The following is an 18900-nucleotide window of genomic DNA, read 5'->3' on the forward strand; positions in this document are numbered from 1 at the left end:
GGCAACTTCCTATTCAATCCCCTTCAAGGAACAATAACTGCCTTTAATGAACAGTAATTGTCTTTTGCATCTTCACTCCTAACTAAATAGTCATGGCAATAGGTAATAAAATATTAGTATTTTTTATTTTATAAAAAAGAAAAATTATTCGTAATTTCGGATAGAATTTTTAATCGGTATTGTTGTACCACGTGTCATTAAATAAGAAATTACAACCCACATGTCATTTTTTAAAATTTTTTTTTTGGATTTTTATTTTTATGTTTTATACATTTTTTATTAATATTTTTATTTTTTATTAATTTTAAAACGTGGTTGACGTCAACCAAGCATCACACACCCTCGGGCTCTTGGGCCACCAATTTGAGTTGGGCCTCTCACTTGAGCCCCTTGCTCAATCGCCCGTATGGGCTAAAGAAGGTAGCTGGGGCTATTGGGTCATTAAAGTCACCGGTCCATTGGGCTCCAGCTCTTGTTGGAGTTGCTCTTAGAAGCTAGTTTTAAAGGCCAAGTTGAGCTCCGACAGATAACGAATGAGTTGCACAAGAATGTCAATCAAATTGTCCTTTTTAAAAGTTGTTTGTACGACTTTTGTCCGTTTAGTTTTTAGGGTCCTTTCAAAGAGTGGATGGAATTCTTTCAAATGAATAGGTTTACTCAAAAGAAATAAAACATATGCAGAATAGTCAAATACAAAGTCCACTTTCAAGAGATATACCAAAAGAAAAGTATTAACAAAACACAAAAAAGTGTTTAGCACAATATTTGTGTTGCTTCATTTGCGTTTGAGAGCAAGAAACAACTGGGTTCCTTCTTTGCAGCTGGATTTTATTTTGTGAATAAGTTCTTCATTTTTTTCATAAACCCTATCAAACACTTGGTCCGTTATCTTAGTTCCAAAATGCGTTTTGAAAACTCCCTCCATGCCAGCTCTGAGCTGCATTGTGAGTCCTGGCCCATTGATCATATGACCGGCTTTTAACCATGGGCTTGTCGATTCAATTCTCGCTATGCTGAAGCATCCATTTCTTTCGATCACCTCCACCATTTCCTTCGGAGTTGCGTTGTATGTTGGAATGTTGAACGAGTCCACCTCGCCTTCGCTAATCAATCCCTACGAGTCGAGTGTTACAAAACAAACATAGAGGAAGTTAGGTGTGTTGCAAGAGACATATGCATTGTCATAACCAACTGACTTAATTCTCTTCTGTTTAATTTTTCTAATCAAACACATAAGAGTTGCTAACTGACTTACTTCCTTGGCAATCTCCATGAGAGTAGACCCCAGAAAATCAAACATGATGCCATTTGGAATCTGAGATGGAGGGGTCCCATTTGGGATGGCTTGCATGATTATCACCATCATTCCACCCACCACAAGCTCTTTAGCCCGAGCTTCCAAGAATGCTGCCATGTCTTTACCAAATTGGGCTGCATAAGCATCAACTACTTCATCAGGGGAAGTCGTGTAGTAAATCTTCCCTCTGTTCCACGCCGGAGAGTTCTTGTCTACCACTTGCTCCGGTACCTTAGAGAGCCAGTGAGCTGCATACGAAGAATGCACGAAATGGAGCGAGGACTTGGGGAATAACTGGCCGTGGAAAGACCCCGGCACGCCAGCAGCAAAGTACTGCCTTTCCGGAGGCAAAGACGCAAAAAGGGTGTTGAAATCGTTGGCTACATGATCGCTGAAGAATACTTGGAATTCAGGCATTTGGGAGGAGATGCATTGGGATTGGTACTTGTGTTTCACTGCTTCCAGAATGTTTTGGACGCTAAAGAAAGTGTTTGGTCCAACTGAACATCCCAAATCTGCTATCCGAAATGCGTTGGTTGGATTGCAAGAAAAGTCCTCTATGTCAAGCTTCTCTGTTATTGCATCATCAAGTAGACTCCTTGAAACATTTGCAGCAGCTCTCTGCACAGTATAAAATATAGTTTGTGTCAACAAAACCTCTTACAATATTTTCTATTGGAAGAGCAATGCAAAAGTTCATTTATTCATAAGAATCAAAATTCGAAACGCGAATGCATATTAGTCAAGTTTGCTAGGGCAGTGTGCTCTTACCTACACCCAAGTTTGAATCTCCCAACCCCCTAATATAGATAAATTTAACGCAGATTATCCTATCGTTTTTTAACATGAAAATTATGAACATGAATAACTACATGAGTTGATAGAACTGAAGGAACCTGGAAATAGGAGTTTTTGGTGTAGCTGTATGCGCCATCTCCACCGTTCATCGGATATGCTTCCGGCACCGTGGTTCCGTTGATGCTCATCTTCAACCCTCTCTCTCTCTCTCTCTCTCTCTCTCTCTCTCTCTCTCTCTCACGAATTGTGCAGGTTGTCAGTGATAGATATCTGCAATTTATAGCGCACACGCACACTCATGATGACGTCCAGTTGACTGTTATTATGGAGTAATTCGGATGGAAAAATGGTTCCATTTGTTTTATTTGGAGTAATTTTCTTCATGTTTTTAACGTGTGGACCATCTTCTTTGACAAATATGACATCTCCATCTATAATTTATTTGCCAAACGACGTCATGTATAACGCAAACTCCGAAAGAAAGGTAAACGAAAAATAAATAATCAACAAAAATTAATATAAGCTATTTTTCTTGCCGCCCTCTCACGAATAGAAGGGAAATTTCGGTACGACGCTTGACTAGAATACTTCTCACTCTAAGTAGAACCACGATAAGGTTAAGTCATAAGTGGACCGAAACAAATTAAAGTCTCATTCTCTTGTGAAGACATTATAGATGACATAATCGGACGGTTTTCTCGGTACCATCGATATCGAGGTGAAATACCAACCAAAATGTCTCTGTATTGATCGTTTTCGGGACCAGTATTCAATGGCATGAAGCTTTAGTGGCGCCGCCTCGACACATTCCCCTCTCTCCCCGGCATCGTCCCACACAGAAAGAAAGAGCATCGAAATGAACCAAATTTCAGAAATAGATCGATTAAATTCTCATGAGGGTTTTCTATATAAATAAATTCTCATGAATGTTACATCCAAGTCAAGCCTGTAGTTCGATTGGTAACATAATGAACTAAAAATTCTAATATTTTTACAGTATTTTGCACATAAGATGTTACAAACATGTCAAATTGTTTTGTGTGCAGACCTATTTCTCTCTAAAACCTCCTTCAGCGCTTGCTCAACCAATTTCCTCTGTGCGATGCTCCGAAAACTCTATCACGTCAAAAAACTGTCAACCAGATGGCCAATCTAAATGCCTCGTACCATCATCACTCAAGTTCCAAGCTCCTTCAGCAATCTCATCAAAGAGTTGGTCCCAACCCCAACTTGAATACCCATAGAAAAACCAGTAGTCGCTGACAGATTGATTTCCTAACTTGATCTCTTCGACTTTACGAAATGTTGCTGATTGATCAAGAAAGTAAACACCCGGCAGGACTTCCGGATACTCATTCATAACAAATCTTCGAGTTAATGCGACAAGAGGCATTCCAACCTTTATAAGTGGTCCTCCAAAAGACAGAGGAGCCTCAGATAGCATCTCCAGCCCTTTGTCCAATTCAAGAAGAACATCCCATTTGATATTCTTGTTAATAATCAGACCTTCAAATCCAGAAACTCGATCTGCCTTGACGATAAGGACCTCTGATTTATCAAAGGGATGTACAGTAAGAAGTTTATCAGTAGCAACTAAAGTGGAACCGGTCACCACATGCAGGGCTGCTTCCTGCAAACCTTGTGATGTGTGTGATTCGGGCTGATTGTCTCTAATGCCTTGTTTATGCGTCTGTGTTAAAAGTATTTCATGAAGTGTGTCCTTTTCAAAGGGAGCTCCCTCGTGAATGTCAGAAGACTGGACCTTAAATAAATTTTGATTCCTTCCCCACTTTTTTGCTACAGTCCATAAGCTTCCTACAAAATCATCAACAAGTAGACGACTTAAGTCTTGAACAAGGAAAATTACTATAAGAAGTTAAGGACCCATAAGCATTAGTAGTATAAACATCGCACATTAAATTGAATTACCCTTCTCACTGATAAGATCATCCGAGTTACTTCCATGATCGGCCATAAACTTGAAGATTTCAGTGACTGCCATATCCCCTTCATAAAGGACAGCATTCTTCTTTTCAGCTGGAAAGAGCACCAGAGCAGGATAAACTTCCCTCTGCTTTTCCAACAAAGGTATGAGCACAAAAAAGACACGAATTACACACATTCAAGAACAATTTTTAATTAATTGTTGTTCAGAAATAGGTTACCGAACATACGCTACTTAGAAACGTAGAAATGAAACTACAGAAATAACAATAAAAGCCAGCTGGGTTAAAAGATACATATTCACGCTACTATAAATATATAAGAGAAATATTTGTGCATTCCACAAGACACACCTGATTCATTGATTTCAATATCACACTGCAATCATTCAAGGTGCAGTCAAGCAAGTATAATAATGGAAGCTTCAGCATTTCATCCTTCAAGTCACCTGTCAGATATAGCCAATCATATGAATATAGGACCAGTAAGACAAAAAGGCCTAAACATGGCGATTACATTTTATATAACCCATATTTATAATATTATTAGAATGCACTTACCATCGTGAAACCTTGTTTTCTCATTCTTTGATCCGCTTTTCAGCATCTTAATATAGTCCTTCATAGCCCGATATACTTCACGAACAACCAATTCCATTCTCTGGCAAAATCCACACCATCTATTGCTAAAAAGGACCAAGACATCCTTATTCCAAGCGTCAGTGTCAGATTGATTAAACCCAATCACCTGCTCGGTGAAGGTACGACTTGTAACTCGAGGGACAGAATCCACTTCACGAAAATCCAGATTAACAAATGGTGGTTGAGTGGCCTCCCTAGAGCTTTGAAGAACAGATTCAGACTGTTGATATGGAAGAAGACTTCCATTAACAAACCCAGAAAGAAAATTAGCCAGTGAAGAATAGCTAAGATCAGCCTCTTCTGAGAAGACAAAATGTTGCTGGGCAATGGGATCAACTATCACCAAGGCAGGAATTTTTGATCCACCAGTGAGACTATTAAGTAATCGATAATTACCATCAGAAAAGAAAAAAGAGCCCTCAAAACCTTGAAAGCGAAGCTGTTGCTCCCCTGATTTGTCTTCCTGTGAAGAACTTTCTTCATCGACCTTTATATCTTCAGTACTATCAAGTTTATGATCTGCAAGATGTTGTTCACTATCTGCAGATAAGAACTGCTTACTTGTACCAACATATGCTGTTTTCTCTTCATCAGTCTGAGAAAAGATTTCAGAATCTGTGACTTCGGAAGTTTCCAGATGCTCTTCAGCAGATACACTAGTCCTGTGTGGCAATTGATCCTTGTCTGAGTTAACACTACTTGTCACAAGGCCTTCCTTAGACAGTTCTTCTGTAAGTTGATCAGACTGAAGTTCTTTCTGCACTGGCAATGTATTCACTAACTTGATGTCCATGTCATCTGATATAAGTTGGAAACCTAACTCTTTTGCAAGCGAGCTTAATTTAGCTTTGTTCTTTTGCTTAAGTAAGATATCCAAGATCTCCTTCAAGGAACCACCCTGTAGATCCAAAGCTATATTATCCAAAGTGACTTGTTTTCCTTCATTTACAATCATGAAAGTAGACGTTTTGTCTTTTAATTTGATTGTCTGAGACAACTTTAGTTTTGGATATCCAGATGTACTCCTTAAAGCTTGATAATCTTGGACCGAGGGTTTCTCAGACTTGTCTCCATATTGCCCACCACTTTGGCGTGAAATATGACAGTGCAGTGCCAGCTCTCGAAAAGAATCAAGAGCTTTCTTACATTTTATTCTAGTCTCTGACAAGTCAGATGATCTATCCACAAATAGGAGTGCTGATGGTTGGTTTGCAGGTAAAGAAGGCTTCAAAGTGTTTCCAAGACCTTCCAACTACAAAATATTATGGATCAATTTTTTCACTGCTAAATTTAATAATAAAGTGAGCTATCCACAATAAATTATAAAAAGAATTAGTATAGCAAAAAGAAAAATGAAGTAAACATGCAGGATGAGATACTATTGACCGCTGTTTTAATCCCTTAGCATGCGTGGAACCTAAACATGGAACTACTGCCCTATTCATGCACCAATTTTTATATGTAAGTATAAGTTAACCGAAAGTACGTTTAGTAATCCAAAGGGAAGAATAGATAACTCACCTCCGTAACAACCAAATTATCCATCTGTAAAGCATTTTTGAGGTCCTCCTCTTTCTTAATAATCTTTGAACAACCGGGGCATCCAGATAAGTACAGGACTGTCAACCATGTACTGGAATCTTCAATCCCAAAAGTTGAGAGCATCGATCTTTCTGAGACCAGACCAAATTTATACCTTTCAGGAGGTAGAAAGAACTCCCGTGCAACGGTTGTGAACTTCGAGAGGAAAGAGTCAAACAGCTGATATTCTTCGCGATTACAGAATGAGCTCATTTGCTCAGACTCCACAAAAGAAGCACTGTCATTTACCGAGCTGAAGTCCCCAAGCCAAGGAACACCACCAAGCCCATAATCAACACCGCACATCTTTGCACTTTCAATACCCTGCTTTTTCCCAAAAAGAAAACAGCAGCAAACTATCACTAAACTTGTGCTTCTATATTTCATCACATAAATTAGTATCATAACAACAATGGCAGTTCGAAACTACCCGCGACCTTCTGGATATTCTTCCCCAAGTGTGCTGGTGATCTACTCGCCTCTCCGCTGATGTTGAATCCAAGAAAATTCCCTGCAAAGAAAAATTCTTATCAATTAAAATCTAATCGAAAACACCCAACGAGGCCTTAAAGTTTAAACCTTTACCTTGCAGAGCAAAACCGTTTCCATCGGTTCCATTATTCTTCCTCCTGGCAAGCAATTTTGAAGTCCATTCGCAAAACTCAAACAGAATCAAAGCTTTGTCAGTTGAATCAACGAACTCTTTCAATTTCTCCGCAGTTTTTAGGGACTTGAACGGAAGCTCTTCTGGTCCAACCGCCACATACGGACGGAGCGAGGCCAATACATTTTGCGCCCTAAGTCTTCCGCCATACTTGTAAGACACAGAATTGTGATAGTACAAAACTGTTGTTCCCTCTGCTTCCGTGGCAGCTCCAATGGCGTCCGCCAACACCTTCTCTGCGTTTCTGTACATAAACCTCAATCTCAATGAGCTGAAATCTTCATGATTATCGGTAACCAATCGAGCCACATCTCTCATGAGCGATCGAGATTCTCCCGACCCTGCGCGGCATTTCAAGATTAACTCAGAATAATTAATTAACATAAACTCGTGATTAGAGATTAATAACTAGGATTATGATTTGAGAGAGACGGAGAGAGATTACATGGGAGAGTGACGATGAGGAGGATGTGAGGGTGGAGGCGGATCTGGGAGGAGAAATTTTGCTTTGTCAGGAGTTGCCATTCGCCTACGCCGTCTGATTTAGTTTCAAAGGCTGGGATTGCTGCCGCGAGGAATACCCAGCAAGCTAAGAACACCACTTTCTTATTCTTCGTCGTCATCGTCGTTGTCGTCGTCACACTCTCTCAGAGGATCACCGCGACTGTGCGGAATACACTTCCAGTCTTTCACCCGCCGACCCGATTTCCTTTCCCCTAAAATTCAGCCGAATGAAAATGGGCTTGCGAGTCGGGTATTGGGTATGGCGGGTCGGCCACCAAGCTGATCAATGAATTATTTTGGGCTGAGTCGGGTAGGCTTAAGATGAGAGAGGCGAGTCTGAAGCCCAGCTTAACCGGCCCATACTAATTTCTTCAATGGTGATCCAAAGATGAGCAAAGATTTATCGATGGTTAAAAGCCGAGTAATTATCCGATACTGCATTCTTTGTGATGATCCGTGTCGAATCTACAGTTTTTCACTGGACTGCCGGCAATGATGAGTGCTACTTGATTTAGGGTTTGAGCATTGGTGACAGAACATAAGGTTTAATTCTCAAGGTCGCTTTGTTACTTTTAGCACAAGCATATGGTGGTTGATAGTTGAATTTTTTTTTTATATCATTAAAAAAATGAGCATAATTATCCATAAGCACCACGGGTGGCCTAGTGGCTGAGACGAGTTCTAGATCTGTATTTAACATGACACGTTATGAGTTTAATTTCTAACGCTGGCAAATCACACGATGATGCTATGAAGAGGCTGAAATGTCTCTTTGAGTCTTCCCAATCCTTGGAAGAGTGCATTGCCATGATAAAGCCACAAGATGACCACTAGTTCGTAATTCTTTTAAAAACTCTCTTATAATTAGGATTGAATACACTTAATTCGTAATAACATATAACAAATTTTCATAATCTCAATTGATGTATGATTGAATGCTTGGATTCGTAATAAAATAAAATCTCAATTAAATACATTCACATAAAAATTTGGAATTGTGCAAGTTATGTAATCAATAGTAATAAAATTGCGGATGAAAAAAATGGAAGAGTAATGCTAGGTTAGGTAAACTAAATTTATAGAAAAAAATTTGCAAATTAAAAGATGCTAAAAAAACACTTATGCATGAGTGCTTTTTATTATAGAAATATTGAAATTTGTTTTAAAAATTAAGTGGTTGGTAAAGAAATTTCTAACATCGGTTTCTCTTGCTAATATTATTACGACTAAGTTTTAATTTTCATTATGAACGTAGTCATACTATTTTTGTAATTATCAAAAAACACGCTTAGTTATTTTTTAATTAATCCTAAATAGATTTTTATACATCCTAAATTATTCTGGCCAACTTACCTAATTTTTTATATTTTACAAAAGGTAAAAGAGGCATATATTCAACCATAAAAAGGGCATAAGATTCAACCAAAAAAAGAGGCACATATTCCACACCACGTAACAAAAGGGTTGCGTTACCACATAACCCTTACCACATAACCCAATAGAAAAGGGATGAATGAGGAGTGGATTCCGTGAGAAAGGAATAATAGCCTTCCGCTTCCTTCACCTCTTACAACCTTACTCTCGTTTCACTTCTCCCTCTGCTCCCGTTCATTTCCCGCCGCCGCTCCTCTCTAGCTCCCTCCTCTCTCGCAGTCGCCCCCTCGCCGCGGGCTACAGGTGCTACTCATCCTCCGCGACGTCCTCGTCTCCCTCCGCCATGGCGGGCGGTGAATCGCAGGAAGTGGAGTGGCCGGCGAAGCGCGTCAGGGACACCTTCGTCAAGTTTTTCGAGGACAAGGGCCACGTCTTCTGGACGTCTAGCCCCGTCGTTCCTCACAACGATCCCACTCTTTTATTCGCCAATGCTGGTTCGTCAATCCCGATTTCAATTCCGCTTTTATTAGTGTTTATATTTTTTTGAGTTTAGTTGTTACTGGATTTTACTGTGGCGGAAAACGAATCAGACAGTTCAGTCCCGTCTTATATTTTTAGGGTTTTGTGCGAGTATTGTTTTATTCCATATATTTATTCATTCGCTTGATTCAAGTTGATTGTCATGAGATCCTGATAATCGATTCGGGTAGTTCAATCCGTGCTGTGTTTTAGTTTCTTAATTTCCATGAAATTTTCTGGTTCGATTTCATAGAAAATTTGCCGGCACAGCTCTTGGTTCCGGTCAACTGCCCGGCCATCTCTTTAGCTCATGCTCATCTATTGTCAACGCTAGCAGTTTTTAATAAATGATGCCATTCCCGACTCAGGGAAGTGAAGCTCAATTTCTATTCATTAGTTCACCGCTGAGATGTAGAACTGGATCGTACATGGGGTCCAGAGATTTTCAATCTGGAATTATCTTATATATATATATATATATATTAATGCAACCCTTCTTACTTCTTAGTGATAAATTATTTGACAGACACGCACTATGGGACTCCATAAAATAAATTGTTTGAGACTTAGGACCTGAGTCGGGAAAAAGGGCGCAGTCACAGGTAGGAATTTGTTGATCAATGGTCCTGCTACCTCCATTTGCGCCCACTGAAGGGGGTGGGTTTTGGGCAAATATGTTGAATCTTTGGTTTACTTTTCCAGTAACCAGACAGTGTATATCTTTGTTAATTAGCTTGATTGTTTATGGAATCCCATGTTGTGTTTTAGTTTCTTTTAATTTCAGGGTTTTGTGCCATTATATTGAATATTTGATAGTTCTCCCACCCGCCAAATAGAGTATATATTTGTTGATAAGCTCGATTGTATTCATGTTTCGAATGAATAGGTATGAACCAGTTCAAGCCCATTTTTCTGGGGACAGCAGACCCAAACACTCAGTTGAGCAAGCTGACTCGAGCATGCAACACCCAGAAATGTATAAGAGCAGGCGGGAAGCACAACGATCTCGATGATGTAGGGAAAGACACTTACCACCACACCTTCTTTGAGATGCTCGGCAATTGGTCTTTCGGGGATTATTTCAAGAAAGAAGCCATTGGATGGGCTTGGGAGCTTCTCACAAAAGTAAGCAGATTTCACCCAATTTTAGTTCTTCACCACCAGTAACTATATTAGCGCTGATAATTTTACTATGACTCTTGACGTATTGATATGCAGGTTTATAAGCTGCCAGAAGATCGAATTTATGCCACCTATTTTGGTGGTGATGAGAAGGCTGGTCTTGCTCCTGATGATGAAGCTAGAGAGTTATGGCTTAAGTTTCTACCTGCCGGCCATGTACTACCATTTGGCAGTAAGGTATGCTATTCTTCAAATATATATATATATTTATTTTTTTTAATTTATAACAGTTTTTTAATGATTATTTATCAGGTTGAAATGACCTTATCTAATTGGTTTTATCATTGTTTTTGTTATTGTTTCTCTCTCCACCAAAATAGGATAATTTCTGGGAGATGGGCGATACGGGTCCTTGTGGTCCTTGCACAGAAATCCATTACGATAGAATAGGAAATCGTGATGCTGCATCATTAGTCAACAACGATGATCCTACCTGCATTGAAATTTGGAACCTTGTCTTTATTCAGGTATAACTTTGACATCATATCTTATGGATCTTTGTATATGGATTAGCATTTATTTTATATAGGTCCAGAAAATTGGCATTGAAAACTGGAATTGTGTTCTTAATGGTTTATATTTAATGGCACAACATCTAAAATTGCAATATAAGTGCCACATTATTTTATTTCTTTGCTTTCTGGTTTATTTTTTGGACAATTAATTTAGTGAACTGTATTTGTTCCTTGATTACTCCAACAGTTCAATAGGGAAAGTGATGGTTCTCTAAAACCGCTCCCTGCTAAGCATGTTGACACTGGGATGGGATTTGAAAGATTAACTTCTATACTTCAGAACAAGATGAGCAATTATGATACTGATGTGTTCATGCCCATCTTTGATGCTATCCAAAAGGTGGGATGTCAATTTCTTTTAGGGTCCTCTCAAAGCACAATACCTTTACTATCCAGAAAAGGGTGCAAACCCAACTACATAGAGTATATAGAGAGACACCTACACAGTAAAGAAAAAGAAAAAGAATCATATTCTGTTATTGACATTGCTTTCATGTCTCCAATATTTTTATAGGCAACAGGGGCTCCACCATATTCTGGGAAAGTTGGTGTGGATGATGTAGACAAAATTGACATGGCATACAGAGTTGTTGCAGATCATATTAGAACTCTTTCATTTTCCATTGCTGATGGGTCTCGTCCAGGTAGGCAGACGATAGTTAAACATACGCTACCTTCTACTCTACTGAAGTTGAGGCCATTGGTGTCTGCTTCCCACTGGGTAAACAGAACTCCATATATGGGACACGGTTGTGAGTTATTGGTTGTGGTCGGTCTACTTATTCATTACTTTGCTCATTGTCTTTTGGCTCTGTTTCATCGGTGGTGTTTGGCTCCATCTTATTTGTAGAGATATTGTAGTTTACACTGAAGGCTTATGCCTTGTAGTTTTTAAACGAGTTGGAAAGGGTATATTCTTTTTAGATAGTGACTAATCAGACTTCTAATGAGTGAGAAAATATGTCAAGATGCTCATATGTGCGCAAGTCTTCATATTTTTGAGAAAACTAAATAGTCGTCATATTTTTGGGAAAACTGTAATGCAGAGCTCTGGGTGTTCTCTTTTTTTTAGTTGGTAGTGATAGTTTATTGGCTACATCTTACATTAAGATATAATGTTTTTGAGTTGTTTAATACTTTCTTAACCTTTTTTGGTGGAGTAATTTTAAAAGTGCACCTTATGAGTTTCTACTTATGTCAGGCAATGACGGCCGCGAATATGTTCTGAGGCGCATTCTTCGTCGTGCTGTTCGGTATGGAAATGATCTACTAAAAGCTAAAGAAGGATTTTTCAATGGGTAAGAATGACAGACATACTGCAATTTGTGATTTGTAATTATATGGAATGTTGATATGATATTTGTGGAATCCAGGCTTGTAGACATTCTGGTGACAGTGATGGGTGATGTTTTTCCAGAGGTACAACAACATGAAGCACATATAAGGGAGGTAATCAAAGAGGAGGAAGAAACTTTTGAGAAGACTTTACAGAAGGTATGAATGTACATTATGAATTTTTGTATAGGCATTTCTTTTCTTTGTTGCAAAGTTCAATATTTTGTGGTTCTTTTGATTGCATTAAAATGAATTTCCTATTCATGAGACGTTCTTTTCTTTTTTCGTTATATGTACACACTAAGTTGTAGAGAGATTTATGTTTTTTATTTTTTGTGTGTTTTTTTTTTTGGGGGGGGGGGGGGGGGAAGGGATGTTATGTGCAACTGAGTTGATTTGATGATTGATTTGTTTTCAGGGAATAGAAAGATTCAAGAAGGCTGCTCAGGATGTTCAAGGCAAAACATTTAGTGGGCAGGTTAGTATTTTCTGAATTTTGTTTTACTCTTTCACTTATTTTCGACCGGTGTCATATGTGTCAGTGCTGTGAGTATTATTCTCACAAAAGAGAGGGAGATGCTTTTCATTGTTCCAACCTTTCATTTAGCACCACTGGTTTCTGAAAATGCAGTCTTTTATAATATCTAGTTGGTAGAAAACTAATTTAACAACAGACGTGTCAACAAAACCAAGTCCTACACAAATATTTCTCTGTGCATCATAAATAGAAACTATAATATTCATGCTGAGAAAGAATATTCTTGACACCTGGTATCCAGTACCTGTACTTTGTTTAGTTTGACCTTACTTGAATGTAAGTTGAGCACAGATGCTGCTCGAGTTTGTTAGAACATGATCTTGACAATTAGCTAAATAACTTTTCTCGTAAAACAGACCATTAGCTAGAATAAGTGGGGATGAGTTGTGATGCTTCTTTACACATGTGGATACACCAACTTAAATTATTCTTCGTTGAACTGGATCATTTCCATTATCTATGGCTAGCAGACTAGGGATAGTGCTCATGTTTGAAGATTATCATTTTCCCTTACTGATTACCATGGTTTACTTTGTTCTTATTGTGACTGCAGGATGCTTTTGTTTTGTGGGACACATTTGGGTTTCCATTAGATTTGACTCAGGTACATAAGATTTATTGTTCTCTTGGATATTTATGTGTACATGACTTATCTCACCGGTACTTTCTTCCAACAGTTGATGGCAGAGGAAAGGGGATTAATAGTTGATGTTGAGGGTTTCAATAATGCTATGGATGAGGCTCGAGAAAGATCAAGGAGTGCTCAAAATAAGGTACTATATCTTCTGACATTTTCCCACTTTTGCTCATCCATATTCTAGTGTCAACTTCATATGTTGGCCAACCTTTTTCTCTTCATATGATGCTGGTTGTTTAAAAAAAAAAAATTTTAGATTTCGGGAACTAAGCGACAATAAAATTTATTTTCGTGCACCCTTTTCTTTCCGCACACCCCTGTTTATCTCTGCCTTTTGATTTTTATTTATTTATTTATCTAAAGGCTCAAAATAAAAAGGGGTTTATAGGGGTAGACAAATGGTTTGTGGAAATCTCTTCTCTTATAAATTAAATGGTATAGTAAGATACTGGAGTCGGGGTAGCAGAATTATGGGGTAGAGTAAGATACTGGGCAGCCCTCTGGGCATCAGTTTCAAATGAGTTCAAGGATTATTCTCTTTCTCATATAGTGTGGGATACGTTAGCAGCCGTAAAATGATTTGGTTGAGGTTATGTTACTTGTAATCAGATCTATTTGAGAGGTCTTAGCTAGCTTTGCTACATGGTGGATTTCTTATCCACTATTTTGTAATTCTTGTTTTTATTTTAATAAAGTGTCATCGTTTCTTCTAAAAAAAATAAAAATAAATAAATAAATGGTATAACAGAAATTTCATGTGGTAGCGCAGCGCACTCATGTTACCTTTTTTTCTTAAACTCTTTTAGCAATCTGGTGGTGCTATTGTTATGGATGCTGATGCTACTGCTACATTGCACAAGAGGGGGGTTGCTGCAACAGATGACAGCTTTAAATTTATTTGGAACCAGGTAGTTTTTTTATTTATTTATTTTTTTTTGACATTTTGCATATTCTATATGTTTTTGCGGAATTATACTAAGATTGCCATGCAATGTTTATTCCTTGATATACAAAATTGTTTCCAAGAGTATTCTTATTAAAAAAAGTGTTTCCAAGAGTTGAAGCTCCATCATTCTTTACAAGGGATTAATGAATTTGTTGTTGATATTTGCATTTTTTTTTTCTCTACCAATACAGGACCATGAAAGTGTGGTAAAAGCAATTTATACTGGTTCTGAGTTTATTAATAGTGCTTCTGCTGGCAATGAAGTTGGTATAGTTTTGGAGTCTACAAATTTTTATGCTGAGCAAGGTGGTCAGGTATTATATTGGTTACTTTGATCCATCATTTTACTATTAAAAGTCTTTGGATGTTACTTTTGTGTTGAATTGGCGGTATAATATAGTCTACTAAACTTACAAGGATGTTACTTCCATGCACAAGATCTCTCTCTCTCTCTCTCTCTCTCTCTCACAAACGCATCAGATCTTGTATGAAGACAAAATATCATCACAGGCTCCAATTAAGGAAACTGGAAACCAATCCTCTTACTGCTAGCTAATGGTCGAAAAAATAATCAAATTAAACTTTTTTGGCCTTTATTGTCGTGCATGCACATCCCCAGCGGCTTCATAATACAAGGAAACATGATGTACATGGATGCAAATTAAGACTCACTTTGAATACAAGGAGTCATTTAAGATTTGTAGGGTCCTTGGTTTTACTTTTCATTTTCATTCTGTAGCTTACACAATATATTCTTCTCATTTTCATTCTGTAGCTTACATAATATATTCTTCTTGATCAGGAGCACTATTTTGAACTAAGTTAGTGCTATATTATGTAAGTAGGATTTGAGTTCTAACAATTAGATCACATTGATTGAGATAGTTTTGATTCTTATTAATTGTTTTGTGCATAGTTTTGATTCTTATTAATGGTTTTGTGCATCTTGTTTAATTTGATGTGCTTGTAGATTTTTGATACTGGGTCACTTGAAGGATCCTCTCTCTCATTTCAAGTTTGCAATGTTCAAATTTATGGAGGTTTTGTTGTCCACATTGGCTCTTTTTCTGGAGAGGGTGGCAAACTCTTAGTCGGTGACAAAGTAATTTGTAAGGTGATTCTTCATTTCATTATTTGCTAATAGTTATGCATATGTGATTAGATATATATGTTTCTTTTTGTTTTAACTCCTACTGGGTTCTCTGGTTCAGGTTGACTACAATAGGCGTAAACTCATTGCGCCCAACCATACCTGCACGCACATGTTGAATTTTGCTCTGAGGGTATGTTCAAATGCCAACAGCCCAAAACCTGCCACCAGTTTTTTAATTTTATTTTCTTAACTGTTTTATCCATGTAGTTGCTGACATTCAGCATTTCTAATGCAGGAAGTTCTTGGCAATCATGTCGACCAGAAGGGTTCTATTGTTCTTGCTGAGAAATTGAGATTTGATTTTTCACATGGTAAAGCTTTTCAAGTTAGTCCATTAAGTTAAGAGAATTAGGTGATGATCTGTGTCTATTGGATTTCTTAAAACTGCTAGTGGAACTTGAACAGGCAAGCCAGTAGATCCCGACAGTTTGAGAAGAATAGAATCAATTGTGAATGAGCAAATCACAGCTGAATTAGGTGTATTTGCTAAGGAGGTAGCCCTGGTTGATGCCAAGCGCATCAATGGTTTAAGGGCTGTATTTGGAGAGGTAATTTTCTGAATGTTAACATATTTAGTTAGACTTCTCGATGGCTATATTTTTGTCTTGCGTGATACATTTATTTTTGCTTTTAATAAAGGTATATCCTGACCCAGTAAGAGTGGTAGCTATTGGGCGAAAGGTTGAGGACCTTTTGGAATACCCTGAAAATGAGGAATGGTTATCAATTTCAGCAGAACTTTGTGGAGGTTAATGTCGTATCCTACTGATGTTTTGTTGGGGAATTTCCATTTTTTAACCTGACCTTCATCTTTTTCATACATCTAGGGACACATATATCAAATACACGTGAAGCAAAGGCCTTTGCTCTTTTATCTGAGGAGGGAATTGCTAAGGGAATACGGAGAATAACTGCTGTCACAAGTGAAATTGCTTTTCAGGCAATTGAATTGGCTCGGTCACTTGAGCAAGACGTACATGAAGCATCCAAGGCTGAAGGAAGCTTGCTGGAGAAGGTTGTTTCTCTTGATCTTTCCCCAGAATCTTCATTGTTTGGATTCAGAAATGACAATTCAAGTATTTCTATAAACTAATGGAGTTATGCTTTCAAGTAAAGTTTGACCAGATAGTGTTCACGAGATCTTTAATATGAAACTAATCTTTTTTTTTTTTTTTTTTTTTTTTTTTTTTTTTTTTTAGTAACATGTATCTGTTTTTTTTTTTTTTTTTTTTCATTTAACAGAAAGTAGCTTCCCTAAAATCTCGTGTGGACTCGGCACCAATTCCAGCTGCTAAGAAAGCTGAAATCAGGGCCAAGATGGCTGTGCTTCAGGTATTTCAGTTAGTTAGGACAACACCTGCGTTTTTGTTTTTTTTTGTTTTACCGATTCAGTATTTTATATATGTGTACTTAACTGGAATAATTCTTGCTCCATCCAAACAGAACCAATTAAAGACAGCTCAGAAGTTGATTGCAGAGCAAAATATAAAGAATGCTGTCAAGGTTGCAACTGAGATGGCTGAAGTTGCTGCTTCGGATGGGAAAGCTTACTGTGTTTCCCAAGTTGATGTTGGTTTGGATGCAGCCGCAGTTCGTGAGGCTGTTTTGAAGATCACTGGGATGGTCAGTAGCACAATTTCACTTTCTCTTTGGTCTCTTGTGCGAACCAATAGGTGTCATAACATAACGGAGAAACCCATCACCATGGCATGAATTGAGCAATGCATGAATAGCAGTCATCATCATGAAATACTTTGGTTATTATTCGCTATGATGTTGATCAATTGTCATTTTTCTTGTGAATTTGAGGAGAATAACTTGAGATCATGATGGTTCATGAGCAGGGAATGCCCGCCATGGTTTTCAGCACGGATGAGACCACAAATAAAGCTTTGGTGTGTGCTGGCGTACCAGGGGACAAGGCCACTCAGTTGGAGGTCTCAGAGTGGTTGACAGCAGCTATGGGTCCTTTGAATGGAAGATGCGGAAAAGGAAAAGGTGGCCTTGCCTCTGGCCAGGTTAGTGTTCATCGACTTATGTCTCAACCACTTTCTCCAATTTTTTTCCTTGCCAAGAATCTGAATATGGTTTATGATTTTGTGCAAATCATATTACTTTTCGTGCTCAAGATTTAAGTTGGTTCGATTTCTTACTTTTTTCCCAAATTTTCAATTGAATTGTCAATATCAGGGAACAGATGCATCTCGTCTAAATGAGGCGATAGACCTTGCAACGAGTTTTGCACAGATGAAACTGAGATGAAGGATGACATGAAGCTCCATGGAAGCTTGGAAGAATTGGATAGAAATTACAAGAACTGCAATTAAATTTATAACATTGATATGAAAAATGTACTAACTGATTACATAGCTAGGTGTTGAATGAGAAGGTTAAAAAAAAAAAAAAGCTATGTTGAATTGCACGAATCTGACCTGAATATCCCATTCAGTTTCCAGACAAAGGTCTAAAACCTAAAGCTGCAACGTTTGTATCCCTTTTTGCGACTCTCTCTCTCTCTCTCTCTCTCTCTCTCTCTCTCTCTCTCTCTCTCTCCCCTCATGTGGCGTGTTTGAGTGAGGGTAGGGTGGGGTTACGGGTAAAAGGGTAAACACCTTGTGGCACTTAAGTCTCTCGTGTAGACATTGTTTATGTGTACATCTCTCCCATCATTAAACCACATTAATGAGATATGAGATCTCCTCCATGTAAGGATTTCGTTCTTTTGGTTGAGAAAGTTGATGGAATGCTTTTTGGTATTTGCGAATTCCACGTAATAGAGAAAATAATTGTAGTAGGCGAGATTTTAATATAGGAGGGGAGACGAGTCTCTCTCCTCTTTTTCTCTCCTTTCACACTTTGTTTTTTTGTCTTGTTGTTTTTATTAAAAAATTAATATAAGATGTTGACGTGACGTAATCGTAACCGTTCAAGTAAGAGGAGAGGGAAAAAAAGAGATTAGGAGGGGAGAGAATCCTCTTTTTTTAATATAAGGACTTTTGAATAGAATGTTAATGGCAATCTGTCAAAAGTGACTCTCCATGGACTCTCTGCCAAAGAGTGCATGAAGATTCTTACTTTTGAAAAAGAAGTTAAATTGTCAAGTGACGTAGAGTTAGATTTCCTACCATTTCTCAATATTTATACTATGAGGTGGGTGTTTTTTTTTTTAATTAACGATATTATCTATAACAAGGGAAATAATGTGACCTTAATCTTACAATGAACTAGTAATAACGTAATTTAAATTCGTCTTTTACGATAATCGAACTTAA

The 18900-nt window shown here is 38.0% G+C and overlaps 3 protein-coding genes across 4 annotated transcripts; 1 reads left to right on the forward strand and 2 right to left on the reverse strand.

The window, feature by feature from the left end:
- Nucleotides 1-527: 527 nt before the first annotated feature.
- Nucleotides 528-2322, reverse strand: LOC137738262 (loganic acid O-methyltransferase-like). The gene is made up of 3 exons (XM_068477891.1): nucleotides 2194-2322; nucleotides 1256-1918; nucleotides 528-1114 (listed from the first exon to the last, which is right to left on the reverse strand). Exons 1-3 carry the CDS (start codon nucleotides 2281-2283, stop codon nucleotides 776-778), a joined length of 1092 nt encoding a protein of 363 aa, XP_068333992.1. The 5' UTR covers nucleotides 2284-2322; the 3' UTR covers nucleotides 528-775.
- Nucleotides 2323-2976: 654 nt separating this feature from the next.
- On the reverse strand, nucleotides 2977-7626 carry LOC137737109 (uncharacterized). 2 transcript variants are annotated; one of them, XM_068476486.1, is made up of 8 exons: nucleotides 7371-7626; nucleotides 6847-7266; nucleotides 6699-6772; nucleotides 6202-6585; nucleotides 4600-5932; nucleotides 4393-4487; nucleotides 4025-4166; nucleotides 2977-3910 (listed from the first exon to the last, which is right to left on the reverse strand). In XM_068476486.1, the coding sequence occupies exons 1-8, from the start codon at nucleotides 7546-7548 to the stop codon at nucleotides 3231-3233; spliced, it is 3306 nt and encodes a 1101-aa protein (XP_068332587.1). In that variant the 5' UTR covers nucleotides 7549-7626; the 3' UTR covers nucleotides 2977-3230. The 2 variants fall into 2 exon arrangements, with proteins under 2 accessions (XP_068332587.1, XP_068332586.1); XM_068476485.1 differs by having other exon boundaries at nucleotides 4025-4169.
- A 1282-nt stretch (nucleotides 7627-8908) lies between these two features.
- LOC137737034 (alanine--tRNA ligase-like) lies at nucleotides 8909-18122 on the forward strand. The gene is made up of 23 exons (XM_068476383.1): nucleotides 8909-9297; nucleotides 10209-10447; nucleotides 10541-10681; nucleotides 10825-10971; nucleotides 11207-11359; nucleotides 11534-11663; nucleotides 12221-12317; nucleotides 12393-12513; nucleotides 12773-12832; nucleotides 13446-13496; nucleotides 13570-13665; nucleotides 14336-14437; nucleotides 14667-14789; nucleotides 15446-15589; nucleotides 15687-15758; nucleotides 15864-15939; nucleotides 16034-16176; nucleotides 16268-16376; nucleotides 16456-16643; nucleotides 16871-16960; nucleotides 17072-17251; nucleotides 17473-17646; nucleotides 17819-18122. Exons 1-23 carry the CDS (start codon nucleotides 8943-8945, stop codon nucleotides 17888-17890), a joined length of 3063 nt encoding a protein of 1020 aa, XP_068332484.1. The 5' UTR covers nucleotides 8909-8942; the 3' UTR covers nucleotides 17891-18122.
- The last annotated feature ends 778 nt before the right edge of the window (nucleotides 18123-18900 follow it).

The sequence above is a fragment of the Pyrus communis genome, chromosome 6 (assembly GCF_963583255.1).
Source record: "Pyrus communis chromosome 6, drPyrComm1.1, whole genome shotgun sequence".
Taxonomy (NCBI): Eukaryota; Viridiplantae; Streptophyta; class Magnoliopsida; order Rosales; family Rosaceae; genus Pyrus; species Pyrus communis.